Below are 16426 nucleotides of genomic sequence, written 5' to 3'. Positions count from 1 at the left end.
CAGAGGCTGGACGAGACCTGGGCGCTGTGCCGGGGGGCGGCGGGGCCGGGGCCGGGCGGTCGGCACGGGGCTCTCGCTTCCTTTGCTTTTTTTTCCTGGAGTTTATTGTAAAGGGGTAAAGTTTGCGGGCTCGTCACGTGACCCTGACAGGTCCTGCCTATTGAGAGCCAGACCACCCACATGGAGGACGATGGAGCTGCTTAATAGAAACAGGCATGTAATTGTGAGCCTTTCCAGCACTCTGCAGAATGCCTGCAACCTAGGAGGGTTATTTTTTTTACACTTTCGGTTCCTTTCGGGTAAAAAAAAAAAAAAAAAAAAAAAAAGGAAAAGAAGAAGAAGAAGGAAGAGGAGGAGGAGAAGAAGAGAGGGAGGGAAAGAAAGGAGGAAAGGAGGAAGGAAGGGAGGGAGGAAGGAAGGAAACGAGGAAGGAAGGAAGCAAGGAAAAGAGAAAGAGAGAGAGAGGGAAAGAAAGATAAAAATATAAAGGAAAAGAGGAAGAAAGAAAAGGGAGAAAAAAAAAAAAAGGAAAAGAAGAGGGATCGGGAGCAGAGAGCCGAGCGGACGCGAGGGGGGCCGAGGACGAGGAGGCTGATGCCCCACGACAGCCGCCAGCGGCGCTGAGCGAGGCGGCACCGGCCCTCCGGCGGCGCACGGGCAGCGATGGTAGGTGCCGGGGGCGACCCCGGGGCCGGGGGCAGGGGCCGGGGGCCGGGGCGGTGCCGGGGGCGCTGCGCGGACCCCCGCGGCGGAGGGCCCGGGGCCGGGCGGAGGGGGCGGGCAGAGCCGTGCGGGGCCGGGGGGCGGCAGGAGCCGTGCGGGGCCGGGGCTCCCGTCCTGCCCGGCACCGGGAGCGGCCGGGGGGGGCTCGGCGTCGTGTCCCCGCTGTGTCCCCCCCCGCGGCTGCCCCCGACGGAGGAGCCCCCCGCCCCGGGGAAGCGGCGGCCCCGCGGTGCCTTACAGCGGCCCCGCAGGGGTCTGTGCTCGGCACCCGCATCCCTTGCACCTGTGCGAGCGGCGGCGCCGCCAACCTGCCGCGCTGCAGCATCCAGCCCCCCCGGGGCCAGGCCGTGCGGGACGGGGGCGATGCCGCCGAGCGGTCCTGCTCCTCCCGCCTTCGCAGCTCGGGCAGGGCCGGCGGAAGGCGGTGGCAACGTGCGGTGTGTGCAGGAGGAGTGGCGGCGGCAGGGAGATCAGCTGCGAGGAGCCGGCGGGGCTGGAGGCAGCTGGTACCTCTGCTGGTACCTGGCACCGGTGCTGCGGGGGCTGCGCCGCCGGGACCGGCCCTGCCCGCCTTGTGCCGGGGGCTGGGGGGGGGAAGGATGCTCGCCGACAGGCCTCCCCCCGGCGGGGGACCCGGGGGACTGAGCGAGGAGGGGTCTGGCGCTAACAGGCACGCCTGAGCCAAGGTGGGTCTCTGCCAGCTCCCAGCCAGACGGCGTTTACCACTTGTGGTCCGAGGGTCTCTCGCGTCGTTTCGGCACCGGCCCGATAGGTGTATCTGATGTCTGGTCAGGGCCGCGTTAGAGCCACGGCGGGGCAGGATTATAATCCCACACTGTATCTGGACAGGAGTTAGAGCTGCTGAGAACTGCTAGGGCTGAGGAGGGAGGGGGAGAAGGAGGAATCCTTTACAATCTATTTGCTTTCAGGAGCCGGTAGATATAAAACTGGCAGCTGACTCTGAATTAAAATGTCTCGGGCTTCTCTGTTTTTATCCTTATTTCACACACACATGCACACACACGCACGCACTCACACACACACACCTTTTATTTTCTTCTGCCTTTGCCACAGTGTATAAAGCCCTATTGAGACATGTAGGCGTGATGTGTAAACCGGATTAGCAGTATGAAAGAAAGACATACAATGAGCCTGAATTGTTTTACTTCCTTTTCATTTCTCACGCCTATATCTCTAATAAATTTGTTGCTCCAGCAGTGGGTCAAAGAGATCGTGTCGCTCAGCTTTTTTTCTGCGAGACCCGATGGCAGAGATCATGAAAATGAATGCCCTGCCCTCTGCCAAATGCAAGGCTTGAGCTATATCGCTACACAGGCTCGGTGTTGTCCGGGCTGGCTAAAAACTGTTCAGTGTAACTTTCCCCCCTGCGTGCGCATTAAAGTCCTGCAAGTGGCAGGGCACCGTGCCAGAAAAAAGAAAAAAAAAAAAAAAAAGTTTTGAAGACGACTTGGGTTTATAAGGCTAAAGCCCCTCGCCGGGCAGGACAAGGTCTGCTGAAGCCGGGATGCCCTCCGGGTGTCTCCCGGCGGTGACGGGGCTGCAGCTGCAGCCGCCGCCGCCCTCCGCAGCTCCCGGGGGCCTCCCCGGGGGGGCCGCCGAGGCCGAGGCCGCGGCGGGGCAGCGCGGAGGGCTGGCGGCCGCGGGAGGCGCATCTCCCGCAGCCCTCCGCGGGAAGAAACGCCCGCTCACCCGGGCCGGCGCTGTAGATCCCTCATTTGCTCCTTTGCGGCGTGCAGAGCGGCTCTCCATTAAAGGAGATCAGGGGTAATTAGCCGCATTATTTTGACAAGCTGGCTCGAGCAGCTCCCTTTGCTCGCCGGGCTGAGGAGGGGGAGCGGGCCGGCTCCGTGCCGCCGCCTCCTTCCCCCTGCGCGGGCGCTGCGCGGCGGCGCTGCCCTGCGGATGGGGGCGCGGAGGGGCTGCGGCCGCCCCGCGGAGCTGCGTGGGGGGCAAGGGCCGGGGGACACGCGAAGGCAGCTCCCCGCAGGTGGGCTCCGCTCCTCGGCCCGGCCGCGGCCCCCCCCGTGGGGTGAGGGGAAGGGCGGGCCCCGCATCTCGGTGCTGCTCCCTTGCTGGGGTTATCGGATGCGCCGGTCCGCGGGCGATGGGCAACCTGCAACGACGTGTTAAAATAAAACCAGGGCAACTGCACTACCCACTGTTAACCTCTGCCGGATTTGGTCCCTCGCGTGGCTGGGGGAAGCGTGCAGCTCTGCAGTATTTGGGGTTACAGTGAGCACGAAGGTGATCCAAGCAAGAGGCAAAGCCTTATAAAATGAAGCCGCTCTGACCAAAGCCCTGGGATTCTTGTGTGCCAGCCCTGGCGGTCCAGGAGCGAGGAAGACCAGGCATAAAAGATTTCAGACACCAGCCACTCCACCCACGGGGACACCTTCCCGGGCCTTGGCCACAGGGAAAGTCCGAGATAAGACATCTGCAGGTCCCAGGCAAGCTGCTGAAGGCAGAAAAAGCCATTGGTGTGGAGGAGCAGTTGCACACACAGGCCCATGCATATCACAGCCAGCAGTGCTTACAAATGTAAATAAGGGCAGATTGATTAGGAACAACATTATCGCTGGGAATGTAGCACGCAGGCATCAGCTATGAGGCAAAGTGGGGGCAGCCACTGCTCTGACCACCCAAGTGGAGACTTTTACACTGACACTTCTTCCTTGAGGGGAAAAAAAAAAAAAAAAAAAAAAAAAAAAAAACACACACACACACAGAAACAAGGCCAATTAGATCCCTGCAGTAATTCATCTCTTGTGTATGCTTAAAAAAAAATAAATCCCTCCAGACCACAGGGAGAGAGGGGAGATTAAGATAGCGCTTGTTAAATTTGAGTCCTCAGATTGGGTTCTGGGAGCAGGAGCGAGGACCGGGGGTCACTGGGCTGTTGTGTGAAGCCGAGCAGGCAGGAGGCGGGGGGCAGCTCCGGGGGCTGGAGGTGCTTGCAGGGACGGGGCAGTCCTCCCGGGCTTTGGAGGCTGTTGGGAGGCTGCAGCCAAACGCCTCTCTCTCCCCCGGCCCCTTCCTTCCGCGCCCCCAGCCCCGCTCCCCGCTCAGACCTGGTGGCACGTCGGCTCTTAGCGCGATGCACGGCTGAAACTTGAGTTAGAGGCGGCTGACTGCCTGCCTCCCTCCCTCCCTCGTTCCCTCCCTCCCTCCCTCTTTCCCTCCCTCCCAGGTGTGGGCTCCAGCCCCCAGCAGAAAGCCGCCTCCAGCTCCGGCCCCCGTGGGCTTCCCCCTCCCGCAGCCGCGCGCCCACATGTGCTGCCGGCAGCCCTCCTGCGGGCAGCCCCACGCGGGGCACGGCCCCACGGGGCAGGACTCGCCGTCCGCGGCCACCAGGCGGCTGCGGGGACCTGGAGGGAAAGCCCAGAAAATCTCCCACGGGCGGCCGTGGCCCCGCCAAGCCCCCGCCGGTGGGTGCCCCTACGCGATTTCACGACGGAGGCTCCGCACGGGCGGTGTGGCGGGGGAAGCGGGCCCCCCGCTCCCCTCCTTTTCTCTTTTTGGTTCATTTTTTTTCACCCCCCTGGTCCCCGGCGGGCGCACCGGGGCGCGGAGCCCCTCCGCGGGGAGCCGCGCGGCCCCGCGGCCGCCGGGGGAGGCGCGCAGCTGTATCGGCCGCAATTAATGGCTGGTCCTCAATGAGCGGAGACGGCGAGCAGCCGTGCCAAAAAAATAAACAATCACGTATAGTGCGAGAAGTGTTTAGCGCGGCCAGGCAGGCTGCGTTTCATGGATTTTTACACTAAAAACATATTAAAAGTGGCTTTCCTCAGGTTTCAGTTAAAGAATGAGCCCTAAGTTGAAACAGGCTAGCTACCGCGCGGCTTTAAATCCCTCAAGTGTTAAGTTTTCATTGTGTTTTTCTAACTGGACGGAGTGGTTTTCTTGCAAGGAACCAAGTCTTCTCTTTAGTTAAAAAAGAAAGAGAGAGGGAGAAAAATCTGGCACTTTCTACCGCAGTATCCACCACCCTGTCATTATTTCTGCAAGCCTGGGAATTCAGCTCGGACCTCCCAGTATTTGTTGCAGCTTGAGGCCAAGGTGCCTCTAAAAGGATTTTCTTTTAAGGGCTTTAGAAATCGTTTAATGCTACTTTCCCCCCGTTTCCCTCTGTTTTTTAAAAGAGAGGAAAAAAAATATATTTCTGCGTGTCGATGGAGAGAAAGTTCTGCGGCGTGCATCTGTCTGCAAGCATCCCGGACGAAAAAAAAAAAGGGGGGGGGGGGGGGAAGAGAGAAAAAGAAAAAAAAAAAAAAAAACCTTTCTTGAAAAGAAAACGAAGAAGAAAGGGGGGGGAGGCGGTGTGGGGGAGGCATTCCTTAATGGAAGTATTGCATGCAAAGAAGGCTGGATCTCTTTAAGGCTCCCCCTGAAGCTGGAGATGCACACACAAGGGTTGCCTGCCTGGGTGGTCTCTCTACTTTGGTGAGCTGTTGCTAAGCAGCTAATAATAGTCATGTTTGCTGAGTAATTTCTGCCCTCCCCGAGCCAATCGCCTCGCAGAAACCCAAGCCATCTGACAGCCCCAGGGGCGGGCTTTCAGCTCTTTTTTTTTTCTCCCTCTCTCGCTCTCTCTCCTCTCTTACTCCCCCCCCTCCCACCCCTCCTCCTCTTTATCCAAATGGAGAGAGTCCTTTTTTTCTTCTTCATCTCATCTCTTGAGCCGAGGGGCTGCAGCTCGCCGCTGCCGCGCACACGCCGGGGGAGAGCGCCAGGCAGCCGCCCGCCCGCCGCCGCGGCGGGGCCGAGCGCGGAGCCCCGCCGGCCCCGCGGCCCGCGGGAAGCAGCCCGGCGCTGAGGCAGGATGGTGCAGCGCGGCCGGGCAGCGCAGCAGCAGCAGCAGCAGCAGCAGCAGCCGCCGCGGCCCGCCGCAACGCCGCCGCGCCGCCGCCGCTGAGCGCCGCCGCGGACAGCGGCTCCCCGGAGGGAGGCAGCGGCGGCCGGAGGAGGCGATTTCCACGGGAGCCGAGCACAGCGCGGCGGCGGCGGCGGCAGCCGGGGGGGGCCGGGGGTCGCGCCCGCCCGCCCGCCCCACCTCGCTGGGCGCGGGGAGCGGCCGCCGGCACCTCGGGGTGCGATGTGGCAATGGGAGGCGCGGGGAGCGACTCGGCCGGAGCGGCCGCGGCGGCAGCCGCCGCCCCGCGCCCCGCGTGAGGCGGCCGCGCCGCAGCAGCCCCAGCAGCAGCAGCAGCCGGAGCCGCAGCCGCGGCAGCCCCCGCAGCAGCAGCAGCCCGCGGCCCGCAGCGCCGCCAGCCCCCTGCGCCCCCGCCGCGCCCCGCGGCCCCCGCCGCGCCCCGCGGGCCACCGCCGCGCCCCCGGCCCCCCGGGCCTCGCCGCGGCAGCGCCAGCGGCAGCTCCCCCGTCCCGCCGGCGGCGGCGGCGGCAACATGGCCTCGGCCGCTAACGCCTCGGAGCCGGAGACCAGCAGCAGCGCGGGCGGCGGCGGCGGCCACCCCGGCCGGGCGGCGAGGAGCGGCGGCGGCGGCGGCAGGCGGCGGAGGACCGGAGGCAGCCGGCGCGCCGCGGCGCCCGACCGGGAGTATCTGCAGCGGCCGAGCTACTGCGATGCGGCGTTCGCCCTGGAGCAGATCGCAAAGGTGCTTTCACTTCTCTCCCTCTTTTTCCCCCCGGAGCGGAGCGCGAGCGCCAGTGTTAGTTTTTCGGCGGGGGAGGGGGTGGCGTGCTTTCTCGCGGGGGTGGAAGGAGGAGATGGAAACCCAACAGCCACCAATAAAATGCTGGGAAAAAAGAGAGGGACGTCTGTGACTCTTTCGTGCGGGAGAGAGTGCCCTCCTTCCCTTCCTGCCTCCCCGCCCGTGCCTGCCCTGCCGGGGTGCGCTCGTGCGGCGAGCACGGCTCTCGGTGCGCTCCCCGGAGGCAGCCTCCGCCGCTCCCCCTCCGCTTCCTCTCCTCCTCCCCGTCCCCTCGCAGCGCTCCGAGCACCCGGCCGGGACGGGACGGGGGGGAGAGAGCGAGCGAGCGGCCGCTTTCTTGGCAGAAGGCGTGCTTTTGTCAAGCCCTCCGCCGGGCGTACGAAACGCCGGGGCTGCCCCCGGAGAAGGAGGGTCCCGGGGCGGAGGGAGCTCGTAGCGCCTTCCTCCCCAGCGGCCGGGAGAGGAGGGAGAGCCGCGAGCAAATCGCCACCCCCAGCCGGCCGGGGGGCTGCGGGAGCGCCCCGAGAGCCCGGCTCGGGCCGGGAAGGGATGGAGCCGGCCGCTAGCCCCTGCGAGCCAAAAAATGCTGGGAGGAAACAGCCCCGGGACGCTGCCCGGCCGCGGGGATCGCCTCGTTTTCAGGGAGCGGATCTGCGGGCTTTGTAAGAAGGGGAAAAGGGGGAGAGAGGAGAGGAGAGGAAAAAAAAAATCCATGTGGCTGCCCTCTTCCGTTCACAAACATTGCCGTGACTTACAGATGGCCGCTCTACTTCCTAATTCAGCTCACACAGCGTCTCCCAGCTCTGTGGGAATGAGCTGCTGCTGATCTCGCAGCGCTGCTCACCACGTGGGTCCTGCCTCCGACACCACGCCGTGCTAGCAGCCGGCAGCGGGCCGGGGGTGGGGGGCGGCAGCCGGCTGCCTGCTGTCGGCCGGCCTCGCCTCCCCGGGCCGTGCGGGGTCTCAGCGGGGGGATCCGTGCCCGGGGGAGGGCGGCGGGCGGCTCCCCCCTGCTCCAGGCGGGGCCGGGGCGGCGCTGCCCCGGGGCTCCGGGTGGCGAGCGGTGCCGGTGCCTCCCCGGTACCGACTGACCTCTTCTTGCCTTGCAGGGGAGAGCGACCGGGAGGAAGGCGCCGCTGTGGCTGCGAGCAAAGTTTCAGAGACTGCTCTTTAAACTGGGCTGCTACATTCAAAAGAACTGCGGCAAGTTTCTGGTGGTCGGCCTCCTCATTTTCGGGGCTTTCGCTGTCGGATTACGGGCCGCCAACCTCGAGACCAACGTGGAGGAGCTGTGGGTGGAAGGTAAGCCGCCGGGACGCGGACACGGACGCAGCCCCGGTGCCCTGCCTCCCTCCCTCCCTCCCTCGCTGCCGGCCCCGTCCCGTCCCGTCCCTGACGCGTGCCCGCCCGCCGGTGCCGGGGGCCCGCCGCCGGTTGGCGCGGCCGTTGGGCGGGCGGTTGGCGGGGCGGCACAACCGCCGCTTGGCGGTACCACTTCGCCGCCCGCCGCGGGGGGGGCGCACGGATGGACGGACGGACGGGGAACGGAGGCGAAGCGGAGCGCCGGGAGGGGGGCGGGCGGCCGATCCCCGCGGCGGGTTGCGGGGCTCGGCGCCGTGCGGGAGGCCGGCGGGGCTGCCGCGTGCCCGAGGCGGGAGGAGGAGGAGGAGGAGGAGGAGGGGGCGGCGGTGCGGGGAGGCGCCCCTCCGCCATCTTGGGAGTGCGCGCGCCCGCTGGGCGGGGGGGGTGGGGGGGTGGAAGGGGGCGGGCATGCCGTGTGTGGTCCGTGCTGTTGGACGGCTTTCAGCTGCGGGGGGGAGCGCTCGTCGCGGGGCGGAAAATAAAAAATAAAAGAGGCACGGCTGCGGGCTGACGGCTCTTCCTTGCGGGGGGACCGCTGCGGGGTCGCTGGGTGGCCGCGGGGGAGCGCGGTGGGCTGCGGGGTGTGGCGGGACCTGCCGCCACAGCGCCCAGAAACGGCAGGCGCTGAGGGATCCCCCGGTCCGGCCGTCCTGTGGCAGTCGCTGGGTCCTCTGTCCCTCGGTTACTAGCGCAAACCATTGCAAAAAATGTGCCTTTTATCGATTTTTTTTTTTTTTTTTGGTCGTGCTCCTTTTGCCTCTACTTTTCCGTGTGTCAGGTGGAAATAATTGATCGCAGGCCTGTCCAGCGTGGTTCCCTGTGTTTTCCTGTCACTATCCAGCGTGGTTGACTGTGTTTTCCTGTCACGATTTCACTGGGTTCCACTGCTAGGAAGGATGATCCCATCCTAACGCCACCTGCTTTTCCTATCAGCCTAATACCAAGAAACTGCTCACTGACAGTGCCTGTGTGGCTGGCCCATCAGCAAAAATCCAACTGTCAAGGGAAAAAATGTGTTTTGCAAAATAGCTGCTTAGTTCAGTTACTGCATTGACCTCTTCTGATGTCATTATTGCTTCGTGGGGTGCGTGGGGAGGTCCTGAGCATGAAACCTAGCTGAAATTCATCTCTGAGGTTTTTATGGCCAAGGTGGATTCATAAGGCAGCTGGCTGTACAGAGCTGACCCATGTAATTTGAATTTAGTTTCCATGTTAGAATTAAACAAGGCGAATATTAAAACTTTATTTAAATAGAGAAAGCTTAGAAACCCTCGTGTGTTTAGGTTGCGCAAAATGGCTAGCTAATGACATTGAAATAAAATATTCTGGTTTTAATTTAAATTAACTCACAGTCTTCCTGTTCTAGCACAACACAACCATCGACACAAAAAAGCATGCTAAATTGTGGAGACTGTACATTTCTAGTCATGAACAAGGGCGTTATATACCTGATGAATAGCAATTGCATGTTTCTGTGGTTAAACTGCCGGCAGAAGTACAGGATGAGAATTTGAAATGGAAAAGGTACAGAGGGAGGTGGTGTCTGAAGTGGTATTCTTCCTAGGCAGGAGTGGAAAGCAGTGACCAAAATCATTTTCCTGAGCTTGGGATATCTGGTCCTCACTCCTGAGCTTGTAGTCAAAGTACACTCCGTGGAAGTTGTTATACTAAGGGGCCCTATAGATCAAGCTTTCTTTTAATAGAAGCAGTGTCTGAATTGCAATGCTTATTAAAATAACAGACTTATTTTTGCCTTTACCTTTTGTTTACCAAGAATTTGAATGAACTGGGCAACGTTGGCCAAATATGGTAGATTACTCGAAATATGTTTTGAGTCACAGTTGCAATAAAATGAGTTTTGATTTGCTACTGAAGCTTTTTACAGTTATTACTGCTGAATAAATTGGCAGTATTTACACAAAGAGACTGGTTTTATATGGTGTATTTCTGAATACCATGGAGCATGGAACATAACACAGCGCTGAAGTTTGCTAGAAGTAAACGGCTGCTTTAAAACTATAACACAATTAATTAACAATAGTGAAGTGAAGTTTGAATGAGTTTTAAGACCATCCACATTCCAAGATAAATGCTTAGTAGTCTGGGCCTGAAGCTATTATGGCTGAAATATTTACATAAGAAGTTCAGAAACCCACCTGGTAGGCAAACTTTCAAAGAGAGAAAAAGCAAAACAGATCTCCAAAACATCATTCTTTCAATTTTCTTGTAGTAGTCTCCCTCTTTCAGAATTTGTGCCAACACTCCTGGCCTCCTGATACCAAAGTGGCTTTCCTCTCAAATTGTTTCTTGGCACTAAGTGTTGCAGAGTAGCATTTGTTTTATATATTTTTTTTTTTTTTTTAAAAACCCAGCCCCGCTCTGGCTGCTGTTCAGAGCACTTCAGTTACTGCTGCGTGCCCCACAGTATGCTCCCAGTCTGTGCTCCTGTCTTGCGGTCTGTCTCGCTGGCACCCTTGAGGGGGCCACACACGTGGAACTCCCTGGCCCATCAGCAGGTCTGTCATCCCTGCGTGCACACCTTCCTGTTGTAGGGTGCTCACTGTAGTTTTTTGCGCAAACAAATCCCAGACTGGCATTTTAATGCCAGTTCTGTTATCCACAGGCCTTACGCTTTAGTTGAACTGCTACCTGTGGGTGTCCATGTATACTGGGGTTGCAGAGACTGTTTAGCATCTTTATACATCATACACCCTTGAGAGAACAAAAAGGGCTTTGCATTGATTTCCTCTGTGACTGAATTTTGTTGGACACAGACGTGGTTTTAGAAACATCCATTCATAACTAGGAAGTGCTCTGGATGGAAAAGAAATCATGCCCATAACTGGTTATGTTTTCTGCTACCACTCTAATAGGCACTCTAAGACCCTGGCCTGTGAGCAGCAGTCACACATGTAAATTTACAGCCTCTGCTTCTGAAAGAAGGTAGTTTTGTGGCTCCAGAGAAGATTCTGCTAAGTGGAGCTTGAAATTTGACTACTGCAGTGCCTTGAATGGCATTAATTGGAGCAGCTCGTAAGGGGAGAGATGCTCTCGTGTTGTTCCTTGATACTTCATTTCATGTTGCCATTGTCTTGGGATTTTTTTTCCTCGCTTTTTTTTCATGCCTTTTTCTTCTCTAAGAGGTCAAAGATCATGGTGGTCTTTCTTTACTCTCTTGCTTTCTGAAGTTTTTGTGCTATCTGTAGTTCAGTTGAACTTTTCCCTCTGCAAGTAGTTTTCTGTGCTGGTAGTCCTCTTTGCACAGCTAACCAAGGTCTAACATGCAGAGGCCCTTCGTTACACCAGCTGGAAGCAAGAGGGTGCGTGTACAAGCAGGGATAGGACAACCTGCAGGGAAGAGAAAATGCCTCAGTAGTCACAAAGAAAGATCAGTTTTGGTACTTGGAACAAAGCATTCTCTCATTGTAAGTGAATTAGCGCTAAGTGTGTACAACAAACTAAGTGAAGATTTGAATGATGTGTAGTATTATCTTCTTTTGCTCTTAAGGGGCAGAAACCAAGTGACTCTACTGTCGTACTTGTGGCTAACCCATCTTAAAATACATTAATCCACCCATGCAACACAAGAGTGAGGTGAAGAAGAGGAAAGCATGTGAGTGATGCAGGAATCAGTATTATTTCCGTAGCTTCTCAGTTTGCTTAACCCAGCAAGATCAAGTGCAGGTGGAGAGGGAAGTTATTCTTAAGTTCTGCCTAAGGCATCAGTTAACTTTACACTAGTGTTCTTTGGAGAAACAAAAAAGAACAGTAGAGGAACAGATCCTTGTGAATTTGTTTTAAGAAGACAAATTTATGTGAGTGGTCCAGAGTAACATGTTTGGTTTCAATACAGTTAGCAGGAATTGACCCAGTCAGTTGTAATTCAGTTCTTCCACAAAGACTCGCGTTTGTTCGCAGCAGCAGAGTACTAAGTACTGTTTGAGGCGCATCACCGCAGCGGTTACTTCTGAGGCAGGATGCTGAGGCAGGATTTTGGTGGTTTATGTGGCAGTCTGGGGAGTTGTGTCGCATCACATCACCAAATCCAGCAGTTTCCTATGGATCGCGTGACATGCGAGCTTACTTATCTCTGAATTCTGCCTCACACTGTGTTGCATGCCTCAGAGTGTGTAAGGGTTCATTGAAAGGTGCTTATCTGGAAAATTTCCAAGCCCGCTGTTTTGTTTGAATTGATTGTGATTTACTGTGCAGTTTCTCAGACGTGAACGTGGCAGCTGTGTTCCCACATGACGGCTGTAGAATGGTCACCTAGGCCACGTGCTCTTTTTGAAGTTTGCTGATCAAAATGGGGTTGTATTTCAATCCATGCTTCTGTTTTGAAGATCAACATCAAATTCTAGTATTTATGCTTTACATGATATTTATGGATAAAAACATCAGGACAATAGGTATTAGTTTCTGTGGAGTAAGCCCCTCTCAGTTTTCTTATACTTAGATGTTAATAAAAGGCATTTTAAGGTTTTAGTTATATGGTTGTATGATCGTTGTCTTTTAAGGGCCTGCTATTGAAATCAAAGTTACTGGGGTTCTCAGTCAGGGTTCATCTTGACGGGTGTCCACATCACTCACTGCTCAGGGTTGGTGCTCACTGCTGAAAGGCTCCCGCATCCAAAGCAAAACCAAATCAGTTTCCGTGTTTAAACTCCCCTTTCCGCCTCTAAGAGTTTCAGTGGAGGTATTGCCAGTGACCATCTGGGGTCACTGAGAAGGTAAAGGGCAAAATCCTGAACTCAGCGAATGCAGTGGCAGAAGGAGAGGGAAGAAGGTAGAAGGTAGAATAACTTGAGTGTGGCCAGGCCTCTACCCAGCGTTGGTACAAAGCCACAGCAGAGTGACAGACGGCCCCTTCTGTGGGAAGGGCCAGAGGAGGGCCTTGTTCTGTGGAGCTCACACCCCACCTAGGCTGTAACCACAGGGTAGCCTGAGTCCCTCTGCCTTTCAGACTTCAGAGGCGTTTAATTTACTCAAGGCTCCAGAGAATTAATCGTCATCATTATTTCCAAACTTAACATGCTGTGGCTAATGTGCATGCCAGAATGTGCCCTGCAGATCCTTGTCTGGGAGGGTCTGTTCGCTTCTCTGTTGCAATGTCTGTTTGAACCACTGCCTCAGTTGCACCATTCTTTGCTTCCTCTCTCCTGAGCATTGAGTGACTTTCCACACCCCGTGGATTTTGCTGGTCGTGAACAGGGTACGAGGGCATTTCTGTAGTTGTGGAGAGCCTGGTGATTTCCATGCAGAAATGCTGGGGCGAAGTATAATAGTTGAAAACCAGATTACGTTCTTGTTGGCCCCCACGCCGCTGCTGCGGAGCTGGAACAGGGGGAGTATCGGTAAGCAGTAGGGCTGGCTCGGTCATCAGGCTGTCTGCTGCTCTAGTTGAGGTGCTCTGTGGAGGTGTAGGACAGAACAGAACAGAAAAGTTCAGTTAAAAAGGACCTACAAAGATCTTCGAGTCCAATGGCCTGACCACTTCAGGGCTAACCAAAAGTTACAGCATGTCATCGAGGGCACTGACCAGGTGGCTTCTGAACACTGACAGGCACGGGGCGTCGACCACTTCGCTAGGAAGCCTGTTCCAGTGTCTGACCATCCTCACAGTAAAGAAGTTTTTCATAATGTCCAGTCTGAACATCCCCTGGGGTATTGATACAGGTGATGGTTTGCTGGTTTGCTACCACCTCCTGTTACCGGCTAAATGGACTTTTTTTGTGGTAGAGAATGGGCCTTCTTTCTTCATTATTCCTCAGCAGACACTGGGTTCAGACAAGAGTGAACTCTAAAAGCCATGGGTACTCAAACTCGCTTTCAACAGAAAATGCATTAAGGAAAACTCCGTCTCCTTACCCTGAATCCATCTATTTTCATGATTTAATATTTCCGTGGGGAGAGGTGGTCAAAGCCCTGTTATTAAATAGTATTTGTGGTGGCTCCCCAGAAAGTAGTAATACTACGTAGTGTATGCACGTTCTTGACCGCACAACAAATTTAAAGGCTATTACACGCAAGTGGATATTTCAGTTACACATAACTGTTAGGAGGCTCCAAAATATGACAGCTTCCAGATGTATGAACCAACTGATCCCTTTGTTTAGATTATGCACCACAGCTGATGCCTAGATTAGTGCTGGCTGGACAAAGCTATGGGAGATTTGTCTGGTTTCCACAATGCCATGTTTATATTTCATTTGGATTTCTCCTTCAAAGCTGACCTCCCTGTGACCTGATGGAGCTGTGTCCACTAGAATGCAAGTTTTAATGTGTCTGCAACAGCTTTCCTTTTGGTGTCTAATGGAACATGTTCTCCTTTTGACACTCATGGGCATTTATGCACTACCCCTTTTAACTTAACAGTGAATTATGTACTTCAGCCTATGAGCATCCAGGTAAAACCCTGCTTGTAAAGTTTTCTGCCCCACAGTTAGCTTTTCAAGAATATTCTGATTGGTTAAAGTAGTGTTTGGATTATAGATCTTGTGGGACTGTTCCTTGTCAGGCATTTTCTCCTGTCTGTAGAATGAAGTTCAGTCTTCCAGCCTTTGCACAGTGTTGTTTCTCTCTACAGATGATGGCATGGATGTGCATGCTTCTAGCTGCTCTTTTTGGAGTTCAGCAGGAACTGGAGTGCAGAATTTTACTCAAAAGTTCGTTCTTCTTTGGGGCTACCATACAGTTAGATATATTTTCCTCAGTCATCCTTATTTATGTTCAGTATGCCTTTGGTTCCCTTCATCTCTCTGTGTCTGCTGTCTTGTACTATGCAGGAGGTCTTTCCTTGTTTGTATTTGTTAGTAACTGTACCTGGAAAAACTTGAAGAAACCAGTAAAACCCTTCAATGGCTGAATGATCATTTTGCAGTAAGACATGTCAGAGTTCAGAAAGATACAGCTACAGAACTTGCATTGTATTACTTACAGAAACTGGATGAATTTCCACTGTTGGTGATTTACTGGGGGAGCAGATTCCTGAGATGGTGCCTCACAACAGAAAACTCAGCACTTTGAAGTATCATTTCTGCACTTCTATGCATAATGGCCATTTCATTTCTGTGTCCATGAATCAAGAATAGAAAAGTATTCTGCTCCTGTTCTACGTGATCTGTGCTGTTTTATTATCTGCTTACAGCATGCTAAATATGATTGATTGGTTGGATACGATTGGATATGATAGGCTATGTTGCTGTGTTGATTTGGAATAATTTTGGCTCATGGTTCATTGTACTAGAAATAGATGGAGTGGAACTGCAAAGAATAATTTTGAAATAAAAATTAAAAATTAAAATATTTTTTAAATTCTTTTTTTTCCTCTCTAAACATAGTTTTTTCTTTGACAAGAATGTTTAATATCCATACATACAATTTACTTGCTGTTGTTTTTCTCTGTTATTTTCATTCAACATCACCTCACCTGCCATAAACATCCTGAATTTGGCAAAAGTATGTTTTCTAAAGGAAAAAGTCCTTTACAGAAACTGCTGGTGATATATACATTTTGATGTACAGAGAATTTTAATTTTGGTTTTTAGAATGAATGTCTTGGCTTTAACTTCTGCTTGGTTTCGTGAAAACTTAGTTATTGCAGTCCTTGAGCAAAATATATAAGAGGTAAGGGAATGAGTAGAACCATAACCTGACTCTTTCTGCAAAGGTGCTGCGCCTTTAGAGAATTGTACTGAACTTAATTTCAGCTTTAAATATACAAGTAATCGTTGTATATTTGAAACATGTGTATATTGCTCATGAGCAAGAAAAAGCTGATATTTTTAAGGCATATGTGCAGTGTTGTACACGCGTATACCTGAAGCTGGAACTGAGCCCTTAAACCGTAATAGTCTTCGTTTACTAACAGTAAGACAAATTAAAAGAAACAGTCTTCTCTTGTTTACCTGTCTGATGCATTTCTGCTTTTCAGTCAGTAACCAAAAGCTAAGTGCAACAAACTAGAAACGAGCGCTGTTAAGTCAAGTTGTATGATTTTTTTTCCCCCTTAAATCATTGCTTAAGGGCTTCTGGCCCCTAGCTCAGGAATCCTGCCCAAAAATGCCAGATGTATTACACAGTCAAGTATTGCAATGTAAATAGTGTTCTGTGCCATGAGAGCAGGGTGGTCCTTCTCCTAGTTTAAAAAAAAAAAAAAGGGAAAAAAAAGAAAAGAAGGGGGGGAAAATCCACGTGCTCTGAAATAAGCACAGTAGTCATAGTGTTATTTGTGTTTTTGGCTGCACAGCCAGTATTTTGGAGCTGAAAGAGCACTGATAAATTAGTACTTTGGACTGGCAGATAATAACTGAAATTGAGATACTAGAAAGCAAGATGTGGCTTGGCTGAGGCTGCTTAATTTAGTCAAACAGGCATGTAATAAGTGAAATATTAAAGCAAAAGCCATTGCTGACAGGCAAAACTCTTTACCATGTTGTGAAGAGTAGTCTTTTGCACATGGAAGGAAAGCGGACAAAGGATGGGAAGTAGGGAAGGCAGAGGCATGGGGTTGTTCTTGACCTCATGCTGTGTAATGGAAAGACTGGGTGTGTTGCTGCACCTTTTGAGTATAAACAGTGCAGAACTGTTCTTGTCTTTAATTCAATATCCTTTGCTGTGTATTAACGATAAAGCTCCTTCCAGTGTCCTTG

At 53.9% G+C, this 16426-nt stretch overlaps 1 protein-coding gene across 4 annotated transcripts in view; it reads left to right on the top strand.

Moving 5' to 3' along the window:
* The first annotated feature begins 445 nt into the window (after positions 1 to 445).
* The window catches only part of PTCH1 (patched 1), a 72411-nt gene continuing 56430 nt past the window's right edge, over positions 446 to 16426 (top strand). The window contains exons 1-2 of one of the 4 annotated variants that reach the window (XM_040541117.1): positions 446 to 666; positions 7523 to 7715. In XM_040541117.1, coding sequence (XP_040397051.1) covers positions 664 to 666; positions 7523 to 7715 — 196 coding nt within the window. In that variant the 5' untranslated portion in view covers positions 446 to 663. Of the gene's footprint in view, positions 667 to 6101; positions 7076 to 7522; positions 7716 to 16426 lie in introns of those variants that run through there. The other 3 variants (XR_005815251.1, XM_040541116.1, XM_040541118.1) reach the window with 3 other exon arrangements.

This window comes from Cygnus olor, chromosome Z (genome assembly GCF_009769625.2).
Source record: "Cygnus olor isolate bCygOlo1 chromosome Z, bCygOlo1.pri.v2, whole genome shotgun sequence".
Lineage (NCBI taxonomy): Eukaryota > Metazoa > Chordata > Aves > Anseriformes > Anatidae > Cygnus > Cygnus olor.
The sequence above is the reverse complement of the archived record's forward strand: the minus strand, read 5'-3'. Positions and strand labels throughout refer to the sequence as shown.